Genomic DNA, 20,480 nt, shown 5'->3' on the forward strand with positions numbered 1-20,480 from the left:
GTTTAGAAAAATATTTCATTCTCTTGGTTACAAGTCGACGTTACCCTTATTATAATTAGATACCTCATGCAGTCCCTTCTCAGTCGTTTGTTCGAGACGATAATTATAAGTATACGTAGTATCGAACCGAAATAATAGTGCACTTAATATACGGTAACAAAATAATAGTTCCTGTCCTGAAGATAATTTATGGGGTTATTATTCCAACGATTCCGCCGTCGTTAATACATTTTGTGTAACCACAGGTTGTACGAACGACGATTGAAGCGTCTTATATTCACACCTAAGTAGCCATTAAAGCAACTTTTACCGATGCACATAGTGCAACCAAAATGCCATGAACGCAACGCTACATTTGTGACACTCAAAGTGAATCCCAAACACCTGTACGACAGGTTAACCAATAACCGTAAAATTAAGACTCGCATTCAAAGCACACTGCACACATCACCAGTATTATAGTCGGATGGTTTTAAGATGTCGGGATCCACTTGAGAGACTACCTGACGATGAATGGCATTGTTACCGCTATTTACCGTATAAACCGCTAATTACGTGTGCAAAATTAAATGCAATAACGACACAAGATTCTAAACAGATATCCTATTTACCGCTTGAAGGATAGATTTGTTAGACAATTTTCACAAAAGCATATTTTCCGAGTAGCGAGTTTTCACATCGCATTTTATCACGATCGCAAATTTCATTAATCGTCTTTTTTAATGCAGCGATTTTTCATGTAACGTTTTTCAATGCTCGTATATTTTACCAGTTGATTATTATATCACAAGCAAATATTTCCAGTTCTACCTAGGCTTTTCCCCCCAAAGTGTACTATTTTCACGAACGTCACACTGAACTAAATCAATAGGTAGGTTAGGTTCGTTAGGTAGCTTCAGATGCCCGAAGGGCCCAGAAATAGGAGCCCCGCTACGCGGGGCTCCGTCTAGTTAAGTTGTGACGGAAATATTTTTTGAAAAGAAAGTTTCGTACGTTAGACTCTTTACTAATACAGTGGAAACTGGATAAGTGGAATCGCAAGGGACCGGCTGTTTAGTTCCGCTTATCCAGGTTTTCCATTTATCCAGTTTTCCATTTAACCAGGTTCAAATAAAACGTTTTCTCACTTACAGAGGCTCTCGCTAACAGAGGTTGTGAATGCTAGTAATGTCGCTTATAGAGGTCACGTATGGTGTGATCAAGACTTAAATAATCATCTTTTATTAAATATGTATGTAGATATGTATGTGTAATCCTGACTTTAAAAAAAGCAATATTGTAATTAATCCACAGTACCTACTCGTATACAATTTTCAAACTTACAAAAACAAAATCACTCCTAATATTTATTTATGCAAGAGAAACCAGTATGGTTAAATAAATTAATGTACCGATTGTACTTTAATGCAAAAAAAACTGAACGATGTGTGATCTCATACAAAATCCGTAGTTAAAACACGAACCATAATGTTAACGAAACAAACTACCCTCCTTGTGACGGTTTATTAAAAATACAAATTTTATAACGCCGAGGTATTCCACTCATAGAGGTTTCGGAGACGGCTGCTTCCAGTTACAGAGGTAAAAATAAGAAATTTCTGAAAAAATGGATTCCGCTTATAGAGGTCCCAAAATTCCACTTATAGAGGTAATTCGTTGCCAAGGGACTGGAACCGAGAACTTGGGTCCACTTAAAGAGGTTTTCCACTAACCCAGGTTCCACTTATCCAGTTTCCACTGTACTAAAAAATTCAGTATGGCAATTAAAGTTTCGAAAAAAAAAGGTACTGGAAATATTTGCTTGTGATATAATAATCAACTGGTAAAATATACGAGCATTGAAAAACGCTACATGAAAAATCACTGCATTAAAAAAGACGATTAATGAAATTTGCGATCGTGATAAAATGCGATGTGAAAATTCGCTACTCGGAAAATATGCTTTTGTGAAAATTGTCTAACAAATCACCTGGGCGACCACGGTTCTAAAGGTCCTATAGGTATCGAGTACCTGCTGTTGTAATTCTAACTCTATTTTTTAAGCGGTAAAGTTGTTATCTGTATGGAATCTTTTGTTGTAATTGATTTTTATATTGCACACGTAATTATCGATTTGGTTTAACAAAAGATAACAACCATTCATCGGCAGGTAATCTCTCAAGTGGATTCGGACATTTTAAAACCGTACGACTATACCACATTTGCTCATGCTATTTATATAATCAAAACACCCGCTATAGCATCACTCATTCAACAATATTATACTTTATTAACCCTTCAAATTAAAGTTATGCCCGAAGTTTTTCCTTCACCCAACTCAAAACAGGGGCTCGAGTTACCAAAAGCCCTTACTAGATGTCGCGAGTAGTCTCACTTGATATAGACTTTATTTTCATTTCCATTATTCGTCAAGTATTTTATAGTCTACAGAATCTTAATTTATGGCTACAAAGAACATGGCTATAATTTTAATTCTACACGTTACTAATAATATTAAATTACTTTCAAGATAAAATGATGCTCAATTATATTTCTTATGAATTTGAATAAAGAATATAAACCGGTAATTTTGTATACCTACTACATATTTTTTTTATTTTTTACACGTTACTAATAATATTAAATTACTTTCAAGATAAAATGATGCTCAATTATATTTGTTATGAATTTGAATAAAGAATATAAACCGGTAATTTTGTATACCTACTACATATTTTTTTTAGGTCCATTCACTACAGAATTGAGTAAGAAGGTAACGTGAAGTTCTATGTAATACTCAACGTGAAATTGGAAACTAATTAGTACTCGTAATTATATGTCAATCATGCTTAGCCAAACATTTTATGATTTAGCCATATTAAATATTAATATTACGGCAATTGAATACTGATGACTGCTAAGCATGAATATATATTAACATGTGAATATGTATTAACATGTCATTAGATAAGGGGTTCATCTACAAAGTATACCTACTAGATGCCGCTACAGTAGTATACACACAGGAGCGGCGCGACTGTATCTCGCCCGCGAGATAGACTACCCGTATTTTTCTAACTGTATCAATTAGAGAGGGACGGGTAGTCTATCTCGCGGGCGAGATATTGCCGCGTCGTTCCTGTGTTAGGCCTGCAGAAATGTAGGTATAATTATCTTGTTTTTTTTGTTATCCACAAGATGAGCCACAAGCTATTTCCATAAAATTAGTAGCAATATTGCACGTCCCACATTTAATTCGCCGGTAACTGGCCACTGTTAGTAATTGGCCAACCTAAACTAAAAATGAATTCTATTACCTATAAACAGAATGCATTTTAGTATAAGGCGGCTAGTTATTGAAGGCTGGCCAGTTATTGAAACCTTATACTAAAATGAATTCTGTTTATAGGTGAATAGAATTCATTTTTAGTTCAGGGTGGCCAATTACTAACAGTGGCCAGTTACTGGCAAATTACCCTACATCATTACAATTAGGCATTGACGGTTGAATTATCATGTTCTCAAATGGTCACATTCCCAAATTAATACATATATTTTTAGATTTTTTTCAATGTCGGGTTTTTGACAAATCTGTTTTATTTTCTTTTTATTTCGCTTTGAAAGAAACCACCTGTCTGTTGTAAAAATTCAAAATATCATTAGCTTAGTATAAAGATAATTTGGCAGTTTAGGAGCGGCATTTGAACTATGGTCACGATTTAACCCTCCAAATTTCAAGGTTCGAATTGTGTCGATATTAACCAGTCAATAAAAATTCAACTTAGAATTTATTTTTTTCCAGCCGACCCGATATCGTATCGGTTAAATTGTTTTCGTGAGGTGAGGTGATTTCTAAAGTCACGTTGATATTTTTGTTAGTGGTGAGTAGCGGCACCTAGCTGGGTGCGGGCGAACTACGTGGAGTGCGCGGCGGGCTCGGTGGCGGCGGCGTGGCGCAGGCGCGCGCGCAGCTCCCGCAGCGTGGGGTTGGTGGCCGGGTCCGGCGCCGGCGCCGGCGACGCCGCCTCCAGCCGCCGCGCGCGCTCCGCTATGGCTCGCTCTAGTTCTGAAACGTGAAACGGTTTGGTTAGTAATGCAGACATTCAACAGATGGCGCGGTGCGTTGATAAACGCACATGGCGATATAAGTTTCCGAAATCGTGCATAAATAAAATATCGGCCTTTCGACTTCGGTCCCCTAACACGGCTGCTAATGAGATCCCTCAGATGTCCACTCTTCCTTATATATTATAATTACATTATTGAGACCCTCCGCCCTAGGTTAACTTTCAAACAAATATATTGCCCCTTTCCACACATACTTACTGCTGTTTCTATTCTAGATCTTTAGTGATCAAAAGGCATGCAAGCCTAGTTTACGTATTGGATCCTCGTTCTTCTGATTTACTTCTAGAATGATTTTCAAAATCTTAACAATGTTAACAATTTAACTTAATAAATATGTGTACACCTCATTAGCTCATTACCGAATTATTTAAGTATTTTTCACGAATAATTTGGACTTTGACTTTACACAGCCACACCGCCACACCGCAAGTAGGTACCTATTATTTTTCCTTAGATAACGTCACTTTGTAATGTAAATATTTACTTGGTCCAATTTATCGTTTTATTTAAACAGTCTGTGGAGGCCCGGCTTGTTAAATATTTGTAATTAATCATAAAAGAGAGTAGGACAAAATATACCTAAGGATTAAGAAAAATGTCCAAAATTACCAAAAATATTTCACTAATCTTTGTTAGCAAATGCCCTACCTTAAAATCCCATTGGGCATTAGGTACCTTAAGAAATACCATCGACATTGATAATACCAATAGGTATAGCGCCCTATCTTAAATTCAACTCTGGCTACGGCCCTGGATCTAAGCTGCCCGCAGTCAAGTTAAAAATATATGAAGATCATATGTTATAGATATGGACACCTTCCCTTCTTTAAATAACATTAAAAACCTTCGGGACATATTCTTGAAGTCAAATATCTCTTTAATTAGCGGGTAGTGGGGCAACCTACAAGACTAAACACTAATGAACATTGTTCACACAAGTGTAAACACTAACAATGAGGAAGTATCAAGTGAATTGATGTATGCATTTTGCAATGCAGTCGGCGGCATAAGGCAATTTCTCCCACGCTAGACCCGATCGGATTAGAGACTAGACACTGCATGTAATTTCACTTTCATTTAACTTTGGCTATCGACATCCGTACAGGAAATACATGAATAACTGGCAATCAAGTACGACAAGTCAAAATGGATACTAATGAACCAGCTAATCACACAAGTATTTTAAAACTTGGTACCTAAGAATTACTAAATCTCGTCATTTCTCTTTGGCAGTCATCCGTGCAAGTAGCAAAAATATATAACAAGTCATAATGCGCTATTAATAAATAGTAACCGACATAAGTTGGTTATTAAAGTTAATGTATTGATCGATCATTTCCGCAAGTATTCCACATAACATAAGTTATGCACTATTTCGATAAAACATGTAATGCAGTTTTTATGATAGTAATCGCTTACCTGTTCAGAGAATTTTATGTACCTATACCTACTTGTAAAAGGAATAGTATTGAGGGATTAAATAAAAATAAAATAACACGATCATTTTTTCAATCTTATTCACATTCTAAACCAAGCAATAAAGGCTTGTAATAAATATAGATAGTGATTTTCAGCAAATTTTGCTCTATCTTTGTATAACCCAGCTACAGCAATCTCCATGTCAAAGAAAATACGCCACCATGAATACTTATTCGCGAAAGAGAACGATTGCTGAAACGCATAATATCAAAGCGAGGTAGTAGGTTAAGGAGATTGAGTGACATGTGAGGATCGAGGTGAACGTCCGTTGCACCTGTGTCGTATGGGCCCGGTACAGACCGGAGCCCAGCCGAATATGCACGCAAAAACAACTTCGATAACTCGCCTCAAACCAGTTTTTATAATACCGGAATAAGTGCGAGAATAAAGCTTGCATTGTCGAAATACGAGTATTTGAACGACATTGTTGACACATTTTTAACGTTTAGCTGCAATTTAATATTGTTTTCTGAAATCTCACAATATTGAGAATCATGTCAATTCATGTGCCATGTCATGAACTCTGTCGTATCGTAAAATTTATCATATTTACGCCCATTTCAAGTATCACAATTCACCAATTTCACTATGTGATCGCTATGTAACGAACTCTGTTTAAAACAAGTTTATTTTTGCTTTTAAATTGTTTTAGTAACATTGTTTAGGTACAAGTTTTCAAGTTAACATTGTTGGCAAGTTTGAGTAACAATATCAATTTATTATCAATTTAGCTATTTAACTTTTGGAAAGTGTAGAATTCCATTGCTGTCAAACGCAACAGCGCCGGCTGGAACTAATGACATGACGTTATGTAAAAGTTAAAAGCATTTTTGTTTTTAGATATTTTAAGCAAAAAGCAAAGGATTCGTTTGACCTGCTCTAATTGAGCAATAATTATCCCTGAAATGCAAAATCTAGAGTTATTATGAAAATACCTATGTAGGTAAATTATATTAAATTTAAGGTAGGGATAAAGTGAGCCCTCGCAACGCAACGTATGCTTCAACGCATTATGAAATCTGGAACTTGAAAGGACCCCGGACCTAAAGTATGGAAAATGTGGTTTCAGTTAAATATCTTGAGATTTTGATATGATATAGATTTCAGAGTCCTGAACAAAAGTCTCTAGGGGTGCTACCACTGTTTCCGAGTCCCTTTCAGAGTTTAGACTGATTTTGTACTAGATAACAAAGTATTAGTACTTCCGCCAAGATTATTAGCGTCATCTACTGTCGCTATTATTATGAATTATGTTGTACCCAATACCCAACAGTAGCCATACACGGATACTCCCATAATATTATGCGGCACGTGCGACTAAACAATCGAACGCAACACCGTCCTTATACCGATATGGATTGGTATCGAATACCGACGTCCGAGTGGTCAGGGAGCTTTCGAGTTCGGGTGATATATTGCACGATTGTTCTCCTTTCCCATAGGTTACATCGAGATTATCGAGGTTTGTTTATTTACCTTAAGTTTCATGGCTTCATGCGACTTTCATACAGTCTCAAATATACCTGAACACGAATCTCGTGCAAATTTGTGGGAGTGGGGGTCTATAAAAATATTTATGAAATTAACTTTCTCCTTATTTCAACGTAGTAAAATAGTCTAGGTATATGTTTACGATGCTGATTACGCTATTTATTTGTAGGTATAGCACAAGTTATGTAGTGTTACATATTACAACAGGTTAGGCGTGTGCTAAAAATTCGCAACGATTTATTTTACTAGTTTTCATTACCTAAGCTATTAAGATATAGCATTTATAGATTCAACAGTATTTCGTTCATTCCGCAAGTACCGTATTAAATGACCGGCAGACCCGGCAGTTTGCAGCGACTTCATAATTGAAATAATTGCTTGAGCATCAATCGTAGTAATGCAACCAAGCAATTAAGTAAATTTAATTATTTATTTAATTAAATCCATGAGTTGAATAAAGCTGAATCTAAATTATACCTATTAGAAATCGTCCGGTCAAGGTAATTGGCACAATTTATTTAAAAAATAATATTGATTTTCTCATATCAAACTTATAAATCACTCTTAATCAATATTTTTAGATTAGTTACCTATGGCGAAAAATGTAAAAAAATCACATGTTTGTTCATATGGTGTCGATATTGCAGATAGGAAAATGTACTCAAAACGTTGTTATTATTCTTGCATAATTTTTAATTCTTATAGTTCAGAATTAAAAAATATACAACCAAAAGGTTTTTACAAGTAAGATACGTTTCTACTACTCAGCATAAAAACGAGCAATCTTATCTGTTAAGAAACATTTATGACGTCATAACACCTAAGATAATTTTTTAACCTTGACATTTTACTGAATAAGTGCCACAGAAAAGATTTTTACCTGGCGTTTCCTTGTGTTCCTTAACTTGATTTAAAATCTGCTTTTCTTTGTGTTTTGAAAGCGCCTTTTGTAGCTCGCTCTTCTGGTTCAAGACGTTCTTGCCTCTGAAATAGATAACATAGAAAAATTTAATAAAGAGATAAACCAATACAAAGAATATTCACTTTAATGTTATCAAATAGATTAATGATCAGCCTTTTTAATTTTGAAGGATTAGCTTTAGAGTTATCGAGTATAAATTATTTTCTATTACGAGAATCTAAAAATGTAATGCGTATATCTTTTCTACTTTACCACTCGATTAATGACGACTACTCGCGACACGCGATGGATGTAGACCATGGATTGACAAACTTTTGAGGAGAGCCAAGCCAACCACATTAGAAATCAGCGCATCCTTTAAGGAATGTCAAAATCAGTTTTAAGACTTTTTAATAACAAAAGGAATGTCAAAGACTGATAAAAGTAGATATGACTGGTGTAAATATAGTTACTATTGTTCAGTTATTGGATGTCTGTGTCCTGTATCCTCGATTTGCCGACCTCTGATGTAGACAAGATTTTGTCGTTAATACATAAAAAGACGGCAACTCACAAGTGTCTTTTGGATTTGCAAACGATCTTAAGCTAAGGCACCCGTTTAATATCCGGGGGCCCGTACACTTGATTTTCTAGTAATATAACCGAACCTAACACTCTGAATTACCGTGAACTTGTGATAATCTGATAATCAACCAGCTGCTTATCGGAGACTTGAATGTTATCACTTCGTTTTTAATGACCATATAAGGTAATGTTTAGTCGACCAAACCCTAATTACGTGTTAATTAGCAATATCGATAACACTGCTATTGTTTGATAAACATTTTCCACATTAGAACTTTGAATACAAGGAGAATAAAGTTTGCATGCTAATGTGTTTGCTGAAGGATAGGCGATAAGATCGTGTTTAAGATATAGTGCTGATAGTAACCACTAACCAGACAGGTCATTTGTTTGAAACATTTACTCGCACCTCACACGTCTAATCTCACAAAAACGTTTCAACTAAAATAGCAGCGTGCGCCGTACTCTTATAATAGTAACGTACAAGGTCGGTTCAATCCGTAGGCATTGATTAGCTATTTCTTCTGACAGTTACTGTACTAGCCAATAAAATAAATATATCTAAGGTTGGCATATTCAAAATCAGACGAAATATTTCTTGTATCATTTAGGAAACGTTCATATGTACTATAAAAAAATTTAGATTTTTCAGATTAAGTGATCACTAATTTCTGATAAGTACAAACAATTAAAAGCATTCCTAATACGAAATCGTAGGATAGCCTATTAAAATATTAACGTGGATAATAATTTACAGTAGGTAGTTAGGTAAACCTACTTACTATATGTACAACCCACTTGTATAATCTACTCAACGTGATAAATATGTAGTGATTCCAACAACCCGATAATATGCATCTGATAAACAATAAAATTACGCAATTGTTGTTAATTCAATGCAGTAGACTCTATATCAGATCAGATAGATCAATGTGTTGATTACAGTTCCCTGAAACATTTCCCACACGCAAAAGAATAACTTGCATGTGTGCAGCATTTATGACGTCAGAGATATCGTCTATTTTTTATACAATAACTAAAGATACAACAGAGATACATCTATAGGAATGTAACACTAATATAAACAAAGTTATTTCTCGGATACTATCCGACGTTTCTATAAACAGATTGAATTTCACACCTCTGTTTCAGCAAAAAAAGACCAGTCAGTAATTAAAGCCGGACAGCGTGTACACACATCAAACAAAAACTCGTAGATATTTTCCATTACACAAGCCTAAAATAAGTTTGCAATCAGCGAGTTCAGCAGAGCAGAAATTTACGATTGGCCTGCAAGCGGCGCGGGAGAAGTGCACTGGAATCGAGTTGACGTCCCATTACCACGGGTACCAACGGTTTAATCCCGACTAATTACAGCGCGAGCGGCGTTGGAGAAATGTAACGCTATATGCATATCGTATTCAGGCCACCAGGCAGGAGAGTGAGTAACAGGTACCCGAAGTTCGACGTCAGGGATCAGTCAGTTTAGGTGCAGTAACTGAGCTTTAAAAGACACAACAAAAAGGCCGCAAACACGCCCTTAAGAACTTCTAAAAGTCAAGCTGGCCACTCGGTTGAGAAATATCCAACAAGGCTTTACCCTTAATTTTCCCTTAAGGTTGAAAGGTTAGATAACTGTCGCTTTCGCACAAACTGGTTCCTACGGCTATTCTTGGGACTAGATAAACAAGCCTTGCTGGACACTTTCAAACACTTTTCATGTCCATGTAACAATTTAGATACCAACAGCTCGATATTTTGTCCAGAGGAAATATGTATATATATGCAACCGGCGAACGATGAGGATATTTTGGGCCTCCAGACTTCAATTCGCGCGTATCGACTGTAATATTAGGTATCAGAAATGCAATCATTAAAGGCCGCGGAGCGAGTAAATGCAAGTCGGCAACTGCGAAGTAACGAAGTTATCGTATCAGATATAAACGTCTTGCGATTGATTTTCCGCGATCAGATCGACGATGTCGATAGCAAAGTTTAATGTTTGCGTGCTGTGTTTACAACTGACTAATCGGGAAATTGCTTATACTTCCACTGCATTTGTTTACCTGCACTTTTCGGGCACCTCACGCATTCAATTTCAGTGGGTGTCCGAATCAAATATGTCCGCATACTGACAATTATCTAAGAAATTAGCATGAACTTACTTGGTAAGCATCGACACATACATTTTGTTATGTAAGATTAAAGTTTGACTAAGAAAAGTTGGATTTCCTTGGTTTGCTGACTTAGCCAGCAGTTGTAATGGAAACTCTGGGAAGGCAGTGCGGCGAGACGACTCAGTGGTGTGGTGGGAACATTCCTATAACTGCAGGGTTTGCGTATAGCGTTGCACTCCCGTTAGCCGACTGGGAATTGCTTCCTTCCGTCAGGGCGCGCTGCCGGCGGCGCGGAAATAACAGACCGTGTGTTACCATTGCTTACAGAGTTGAACATCCAGGCGAACAAGTGTAACTATGACCTGTGCTTCAATGTTTCAACTAGGTATGCATTAAATATTGGTTGGCAGTGGCATGCGCCTCGACTACTTTTGCGAAGCAATTGGAATAACATACCAGACCGAGATGGTGACGGAACGCTCAATGGGAAATTGGCTGAATCAACAAGTACCTAACACTCAAAATGAGTCGCTATTTTATTATTTTCAATATATCTGCATCCTGGTTTCAATTGTTCCGTGTTTCGAATCACGAGACTATTACATACTAAACTTGTCATTAAGGCCAGTAATGCATTACTGTCTAAGGGTTTTCAGGGAATATTTTATCTGCTACGGCCAAAACATACGTAGTTTTTTTTTAAGATGTAAAGTTGTCGAGTTACTGTCCTACGGCTATTCTTGAGACTAGATAAACAAGCTTTGCTGGAAATTTTCAAATACTTTTCATGTCCATGTAACAATTTGGATACCAACAGCTTGACTACTCTACATAACTAGCTCTACTCTACATAATCTAATAACCATTTAATAGAGAAACCGTCAAGATTATGATTTGAGTTAGAAAGCCTTGCTAAAGCCTATACTTACTATAATGTAAATCCAGCTACAAAAGTGCATGGACAATACTAATGAATTTATTTTATAATACAGAAATAATATCCATGCGCTTTTGCAGCTCTTGCAGCTCGCTGTACGTACGGTCAGCCAAGAAATTGGTTTACCACTTTTCGACTCTATCATCTGATTGATAGAGTCGAAAAGTGGTAAACCACTTTCTTGGCTGACTGTACATGAAATGTATTAAGCGGGACTTTTTTTTAAATAATATACTGTTGTCGGGGAGAGGAGGCTGACCAACCTTCGCTTCGCCGACAATATAGTCTTGTTTTCCTCAACTTCATCCGAGTTACGTCATATGCAAGAAGACCTTAGCAACGCAAGCCTCGAGATTGGACTGAAGATGAATATGTCAAAGACCAAGGTCATGACAAACAGCACAAAACGTAGGATTGAGATAAACGGAGCACACATCGCACATGTCCAAGAATACCTTTATCTTGGTCAAATAGTCTCTTTCCAGGCGCGACAGGAGAAAGAAGTCCAAAGACGCACCGAAAACGCCTGGAAGAGCCAATGAAACACCTGATGAAGGGAGACCTACCTCTATCACTCAAGCGTAGGCTCATGGACATGTGCGTACTTACCACGCTGCGCTCTAAGACTCGAATAATGGACGTAGCTCGGAAAGCGGCCAAGTTAAAATGGGACTGGGCTGGTCATGTCTGCCGAATGCCGGACGACTTGTGGGCCAAGTTAACCACAGAGTGGGAGCCCCACGAGTCTAACCGGGGAGCCGGCAGGCCTCGTCGGCGATGGCGGGATAACTTGGACTCCTTCTTGAGAGGCTGGCCAGATATTGCACTAAATAGAGACGAGTGGAGGAAGAGGGGGGGGGGGGCTTTGCCCAGCAGTGGGACACAGTGGGCTCTGAATAAATAATAATAAATAAATATACTGTGTGTTCGGATTTTAGGGTTTCGAGAAGTTAAACAATTATTTTAATCGTTTAAATACATTAACACGAGCCGGTTTTGTGGTGCTGCGGAACCCACACTTTTTTTATTAAATAACTTTCAACCTAACATTAAACTCATAAAACTTAATAGTTTCGGCATCCGGTTTGATGTTAGATGATGTAAACAAATCCCGACCTATAACAACAATTGGATCGAGGCCCAATTATAAAGCATTACTTTACTTACTACAAAATCCAATAGATTCGTGTTCCTTATTTTTAACCTGGAAATATTCCCACGTTTTTTCTAGCTTTTTTATTTCCAATTCAAACTCCGGGGAATGACGGTGAGATACTTTCATTGAGCAACGCGTTCTTTTCAATTGCAAAACTTGTGTAGCAACTAGCAATGTGAGAATATGACATAACGATCGCTAAACAATTGTGGTATATGGAATAAAAACAGAAATCGCTAATCGACAACCGGGTCAGTGGCTGTATGGATAAACGATAATGATATATAACAGTGTAAGTATACATCAGTGACAGTAAACTAACTTCGGCTGGTCGCCAACTGCATATTCGAATTATTCGATCTCCATATCTCGGGCACAACACAACGGCTGCTCGTACCTAATTAGGGAGAGCATTAATAAAATAGTTTGTACAAAATTAAGGCATTTTAAAATAACTATGTAACATTTTTTTTAATTGTGTATCTATTGCATCTGTGAATAAATAGATTAACTGAACGTTTATTTTTATGACCATAAATAACAATTAACAATTTGTTAATTATAAAATTAATGAAAATGTTGACAAAACGAAATAGGAAATTATTAGACAAACGAAATAATGCAATTATGTAGCTACACACTTTTTTAGTAATGCTCTAATCGAGATCCATAAATCCTGAGCGCGATCCCGATGTGCTACTCAAAACAAATCTACTCTGTCTTAAGGCGAGTGAACGGGTTTTTAAAGTGTATAAATATAAATTAAACGCAATTTATTTTATGAGTTGCGGCTCGGAGACAGATGTTGGATAATTACGCCGGGCTCACAGGACGAGGCAGGATGTGGTGCACCTGTGCTCTAACAATCCGAACATAGCAAAAAGCCAACATGTGTGCTGCAATGCGCATTTATGTACGTTTTCATGTTCTGTGCGAGTAAAACTATGCTTTCATATTTCATTATTTCACTATTTTCATCCAGCCATACTGTAATAGGTATTGAAATATACCTACCTAAGTACCTACACAAGCATAAACATTAATTATTGGGAGATCTTAATAGTTAATTATAAGTTCAGACAACTATTGACGTTTAGTTTTTTCATTAACATCGTAGGAATAAAGTTCTGTACGATGAGGATAACTAAAGAATTTTGAGACTTCATTCATTTTAATTTTCAACGCTGACTTCGCTATATGTAAGTACGTTCTTCCCGGGCATTCATTAGTAAGTTCTCGTTGGTTCAAGCCAAGAATGCCCACAAAAAGTGCACCCGCCGGTTCCCAGCGTAAAGAATTTGGGTACCGATCTATTGTTCAAATAACCTGCCGTACACTTACTTGAATACTGATTGTAACTATACGGTTCACGAGTACATTTTGTCAGTGACAGAAATTAGAAATAAAGCAGCTGTTTAATCATACGTTAATTGTAATTTTTTTTTTCAAGATATTATAGATAATATTTACTTAGATGTGTGTGGCACGTACGAAAGAATATGCCGTCAGGTGAAAACAAAAACTCAGTAGTTAATTAATTAATTATGTACCTACTGCCACAAATTCAGAGTCATAGTGAACCGTAATGTAATGTAACTAAATACGTTCTCTGAAATCTATGAATGTAGTATTTTAACTTACTGCTTGTTATTTTTTCTAGAAAATATGAGGAGTGTGTAGTACAGTAGGTACCTACGTCAATTTTGCATGTCAAAACAACTGTGACACGTGGAATACAAACACACGGAAAGTAGGTAAGTAAGAAAAACAGTTAAAGTTAAAAACGATTACCATTCTAGTAAACAACTGTCGGCATTTAACAATGACAAGAAGTCTGTATTGTATTATTTTCTATGCATAATAGATTTTCTTCACTTAATAAGTTCCTCGCCTCTTTGTGTAATGAGTTCCAGAGCTGGACTATGCCAGAAAGTATTAGATCATTATTTTTTACCCATTTATTCATGTGAGACATTTTGGGATACCGATTATTTTGACGCAGGCATTTTCTTCAAATAAAAAAAGATTCCTCTTAGAACACCGCAAAATATATCTTTGCACCGGCCTATGTACAAGATAGCTTGTTAGAGAGCGAACATTCCAGTTTTGCACAAAGCGTATTGAGTGGAAGGTGCGAAGTGCTTCCCAGAAGGGCCCTCGGGAACAATGAGGGAAGGTATCATAGAAAGAGCTTCATTTCTTAAAGGAAGCCAATAGACGTGGCACTGTCGTGAGTCAAAGTGATTTTTAAAATAAAGGGGAATTCTTGACTGACGTTGAATTGAAAGGGGCGTTTGTACATAATTATGATACATTTTCTAAGAAACGAAAAGGATAACAAATAATAACGTAATCGGTTACGCCGATTAACGATACTATAGTATATATATGTATGACCGTGTACATCCATACTTATACTTATTACTATGCTTTTACACTTATATACCCAAATAATTGGAATTATTCAGCACACGGGTTAAACCACTACTTACATATACCTACCACCCCAAATATGCAATTAATCCAGAGATTAGATCTAAAAGGGGTCGAATCCACAGTTCACAAGTAAAATGAGATAAAAGTATTTGACCTCTAACATAACGTAGGATACGGTTCCATTGCTCTTGAGACCGAGTTCAAAGTCATTACATTACAACCGTAGAAAGGACGAAATGGATACCTAACTCTAAGTAATATGCCCGAATTTGTTATAAACTCCATGCAGACAAGTCACGGGTAAGAATTGATTATAATGATTCATAGAATTGATATGTATTAAGACGTGCCTAGGCGTCAACGGCTCCATAAATAGCGAACTATCGATCCACCCATAATTATACATACATTATGATTATTTGATACACATAACGATACAATGTAAACTAAGTTATTGACAATTGTTGATCCAATGAAGATCGTGCACATTATTAAACTCCTGACTCATATATATAGGTATTTAAGTAACTAATTTATCGCTGCACTTATTAATGTAGATATAAACAACGACTTCGATGGTTTTATTTTATTTGTTATTTTATTTCTCGTACTTTGTAGACTTCTCTTGTCCATTGCCCTTTTAACCAGTTTCTTATCAGTTTCAAGTAAGATCTTCAATTCATTTTTACCGACGCGATACTTACCATGTACCTAAGTATTTTATTTTAAAAGCCCTTTATGGAGTCATGTAAGTAGTTAAGGTGTTATTTCTGCCCATCAAGAATTCTAAGAAGGCCATGCCGAGCGAGGACTAGATTCTCCAGAATGACAAAGTGATCTGTGACCCAAGTTTGGTATGAAACGCTGAATGGAACCAGAGCAGAAAGCAGCAGCAGCAGTTTATATATTCTCGGCGAAAAACAACTCATCCAGGTTCAAGCAAGGATACTTTTCGGACTGTCGAGGCAAGGGTTGGGCAGGCGACACGAGGCGATGAAACTCCTACGTCACCCTGCATCACCTCGTCTACTTCTGGAACTCATGCAGCAGGTAATTCTTCCGGTTGAAATGTAACTCCCTGTGCAGATCCATCTTTTCTGTAAGCGGCGCTGACAGACTGGCTAACAGTTCAGGCAGGGTTTGTGCTGGAGTTGCGGTACGATAAGCCAACGCATACATTCTAGGGATCAGGTACTTACATCTTCTGGTTGAACAACAGCTCCCGATGCAGGTCCATCCTCTGTGGGCTGTCGAGGCAGGGGTTGGGCAGGCGGCGCGGGGCGATAAGCGTGCCCGCGGCCCCCTCCCCTTCCTGCACCATCTCGTCCGCTCCCAGGGCTCCGACGGGGACCAGCCCCACGCTGCCGGACGCGATCAACGCACTCCGAGATACGACTGCAACAAGTACAATGTGATGATTAGATAATGCTCTGAAATTAGATTGCATATGTTGGAATTTTGTATTGTCCTCCTTTAACGTCCGGTTTTATTTTGGCATAGGTACATAAGTAAGATATAAGTAAATACATCTAGTTCATGTTTGAAATCGGTTAACATCACATCACACACGATTTGTTGGGCTAATAATAATTATACATTTATTAGGATAATCAACCTTTTTATTCAAGTCTAACGCGTTTTTTTTAATAACTTCATTGGGCCTTACTTAAAAACATATTTACTGATATTATATTTACTGACTAATTGGAGATGTTTACTATAGATTTCCTTTTGTTACTTTTATTATTATTTATTTATTTATCGTATGGCATATGTACTTTTTTTATTAACTCTCCATCAGGGTACAATGCGAGTGATTTTGATGTATAAACCCGAAGCAAGTGCACTATGCATGTACACGTACTATATTAGCAATAAATAAAACAATAACTATAGAAAGCAAACCGTAACCTATAAACCTTTGCTTTCTATATTGTTTTATTTATAATAGGGAACAATCAATCAAAAGGTTATTCTTTCACTAATCTATGATACTCGAATGAGGTTACGACTGAGGCTCCTTATTGATTTAATGCACATACATGCATGACTTCCAAGTATGCGCCCCGACCTCATGCGTAGGTTTCAAAAGGTATTCGCCTGCCGAGCCATAAACCAGAGAAAGAATGCATAAAGTCTTCGACCTTACAATACAAGTATATTAAAAATATATAAGATATCCTTTTAAAGGTAAGACCGGTTCACAAAGACGTTTGCTAATAATGTGAGTAACAGAGTGACATCATCTTATGTTACCTACATATTTTGCGCATATGCTCCACTCTAAAAGGATTTTTGCGAACATATCTCTTGGCGCTCGGCCAAAATACAAGCAGAAATCCATTAGGTTGCTTCACGCAAATACATGGCAAGCATTTCTATAGTTTATCATCCTTGCGTAACATCAGAAGTCGTTTTGAGCTGTTATTGACAGGTTGAAAATAGGTTCCTCGGGGTTGTGACCTCGTTTGTTTCGACTATGATTGCGGTTCCTGTGAACTCGGGCTAATAAAGCGTGCCATGGCCACACTTCCGCGCCTCGCTTCGAAATCTGAGCATTATTACACAGCGAGTCGTCACGGGTACACAATTGCAATTGCAACCCCTGCAGTGCAATGATTGTGTTTCACCACTCTTTCCCGCTCGTTATCGCGGGCAGCCACGGCCTCATTTCTGGCACTTTAGATAAACGGAAACGGCTGAGTTATGAACTTTTAAAATTCGTTTTGTTCACGAGCTCGTGCCGGGCGGGCACCAAGTTTAAAAAGTATAAGCTCGTTGTGGCCTCGGAACTCTAACAAGAGACGATAATTTTAAACTTATTAAAACCGTAATACAAGTATATTACAATTATTTGCTTATTACAAAAAATTTGCAATTGGGTAATAAATTACAACTGATAAAATATTTACGATTTTGTGAAAAATTTAGGCATTCGTTTATTATGATTTTTCTGATATTCGGCAACTTCGGCAATAACGACTATATCGAATTAGATGTATGAATGTTTGTATTCATTAATAATGTGCGAAGCAATGGCCTTAATCTAGCAAAGCAGGTCAAATTGTAAGCTTACATCTTACCTATGTGTGACATAAGACAAATTTACATAATGTGCCGACGCTAACTGCCTCCGTGTCGCATTTTGTTATCAAATAACATATTATCTACTGCCGTGTTAACCGTTTAAGACGGCCTTTTAGCTATAGGTCATTTTGTAGTCTAATTCGCCGCTATAGAGGTACCAAACCAACCACTACCTAATGGTATTTTAGGTATGTACGGTCAACTTCAGAGATAGTTGTCCCCCCTTGCAAAAAAAACTTCTATGTAGGTCAACCATCTTGCAGCTGACTTAAGAAGTTAAGACTGATGTCAGTGGTGCCTGAAACTACATAATAACTTGTTGCTGTAAGGCTGTAAGTATCTTAGAATTATGATACTTTGCAATATTGCTATAAAAATAATTGTATTTTTTTACGATATCTGTGACCCTGGGGTATCGGACCTTTTTCAGTTATCTTTTACGCCATTGTTTCTTATACATTTCAAGACGAATTTAGGCACCCTTTATGTACAGATATATTTCATAGCTACCGTACCTCTACAGGTATCTTTGTTTCCCAATCTATTTATTACCTGTGTTGTGTTTGGTACATGACCTACTTAATTCTGAGGTAGTCGTCGAAACAGTGAACCGTGGCGTTACGTGCATGTTTCTTTTGTCACAGTTTGCCGCGATGACCCAGCGTTCTGGACCCATAAAGTGTGCTGTGCGTTATGTCATTCTAAGTACAGAACTCTTGAATACGTGCGTAGCTTCTCTAATAACATGGATTTTATGAGTTGGAGATTTACCTAGTCTAATGGCGACGATGAACTCAGCTTAAATTTTATGGTGCTCTTTTAAACAGGCGGAGGGATTTGTGCGTTTACATTATTTCAATGACGTCAAGCCGTTACCAATAAAAAATAAATATGAGCGTAAAGATATAATATAGGTACCTAAGGTAATTTATAAGGTATGTGCACCTACTTTAGAAATACAAGGAGAGTAAGTATATTAATTAGAGGCACGCAACTTCAACTGCGACGGCTTTGTTCCAGTCCGGTCGACTTGCTCCAAATGAACATATTGATAAATGACCTTATCCATAAGAATATGTTTGACCTCAAACAGTGTTCATTTCTTTCCCCTTGGAATTACATAAACGTAGAAAATCTGTTAGTTAAAAGTTGATGAAATTAGCTTCAAGTGTTTAACAACTCATTAGCGCGGTTATTACATGATACGATTAGTAGCGAGTAGCGACATTATCACGAACCGCTAATGTGGCCGTAATCCAGGAAATATTATACCTTTACGGACACTACACATACCGGATGTTGTCAGTATTTACTTGTGAAATTACCCCTAAACGTCCTGCTTTAATGCGCCGCGAGCAAACTAAATATTTAGAGCTATAAAGGTATTTTCACTTAATAACCTTTAGACGCTGCTAATAATGGGATAGTTTAAGCTAAATGACGATTTACGGGTTTAAACTATCATTAAGGCGCTTTACAATGTTTCGTAAAAAACATGTAAAACTTACCTATACTTAATGTAACTTTATTTAAAGTACAATCTAATGTTAAAGAAATTTACAAGTTACGATAATATTTTCAACTAATAGGTACTTAAATATTTAAGGTAAGTACTTAATTTAATTAAAAAAGTCAAAATCTAAGATGCGATTTTTGGTTTTAATGAAGTTGAATGGCGGATGCAAATGAAATGGTTGATTTTATAATAGATAAAGTGAAGAGATAAGGTCCACGATCATTGGAGATCGAAACCCCATTAATTTCTAATAACTTCACTATCATAGAGTATTAACATGGCTGGTCGATAGTAGTAGTAGTTTCAAGGACCCGTTTATTGAACCAGCAGGCTGTGAAGGTCGCGTCGCCTGCGTACAGGGGCAAGTCCTTTTCAAGGTCCTGGCTGAATTGCGCGGGAAAATTCGATTGGGCAATGTATTTCAGGAGCGAGGCTGATGCTTTAGGTGTCCTTGATAGTATAGTAGAAGAGAGATTTCGTAAATGGCTCAAATCGAAATTGATTTAAGGATTAAGTGCTCGTATAGTCATTATAGGATTATCTTTACAGATAAGCAGAGAGCGAAACTTTGGTGCCGATGACGTCATTATGACGTTAAGTCGCATATAGGATGTTTTATAAAACAACATTGTAACACCTCAATGATTCTTAATAATGATAATATAATT

The 20,480-nt window shown here is 37.0% G+C and overlaps 1 protein-coding gene across 1 annotated transcript in view; it reads right to left on the reverse strand.

Annotated features, from left to right (window-relative positions):
* Nucleotides 1-3,447: 3,447 nt before the first annotated feature.
* The window catches only part of LOC134793680 (actin-associated protein FAM107A), a 40,991-nt gene continuing 23,958 nt past the window's right edge, over nt 3,448-20,480 (reverse strand). The window contains exons 2-4 of the mRNA XM_063765333.1: nt 16,409-16,604; nt 7,958-8,061; nt 3,448-4,045 (exon numbers count right to left, since the gene is read on the reverse strand). Of these exons, the coding sequence (XP_063621403.1) occupies nt 3,894-4,045; nt 7,958-8,061; nt 16,409-16,604 (452 nt within the window). The 3' untranslated portion in view covers nt 3,448-3,893. The remainder of the gene's footprint in view (nt 4,046-7,957; nt 8,062-16,408; nt 16,605-20,480) is intronic.

The sequence above is a fragment of the Cydia splendana genome, chromosome 9 (assembly GCF_910591565.1).
Source record: "Cydia splendana chromosome 9, ilCydSple1.2, whole genome shotgun sequence".
In the NCBI taxonomy this organism is placed as follows: domain Eukaryota; kingdom Metazoa; phylum Arthropoda; class Insecta; order Lepidoptera; family Tortricidae; genus Cydia; species Cydia splendana.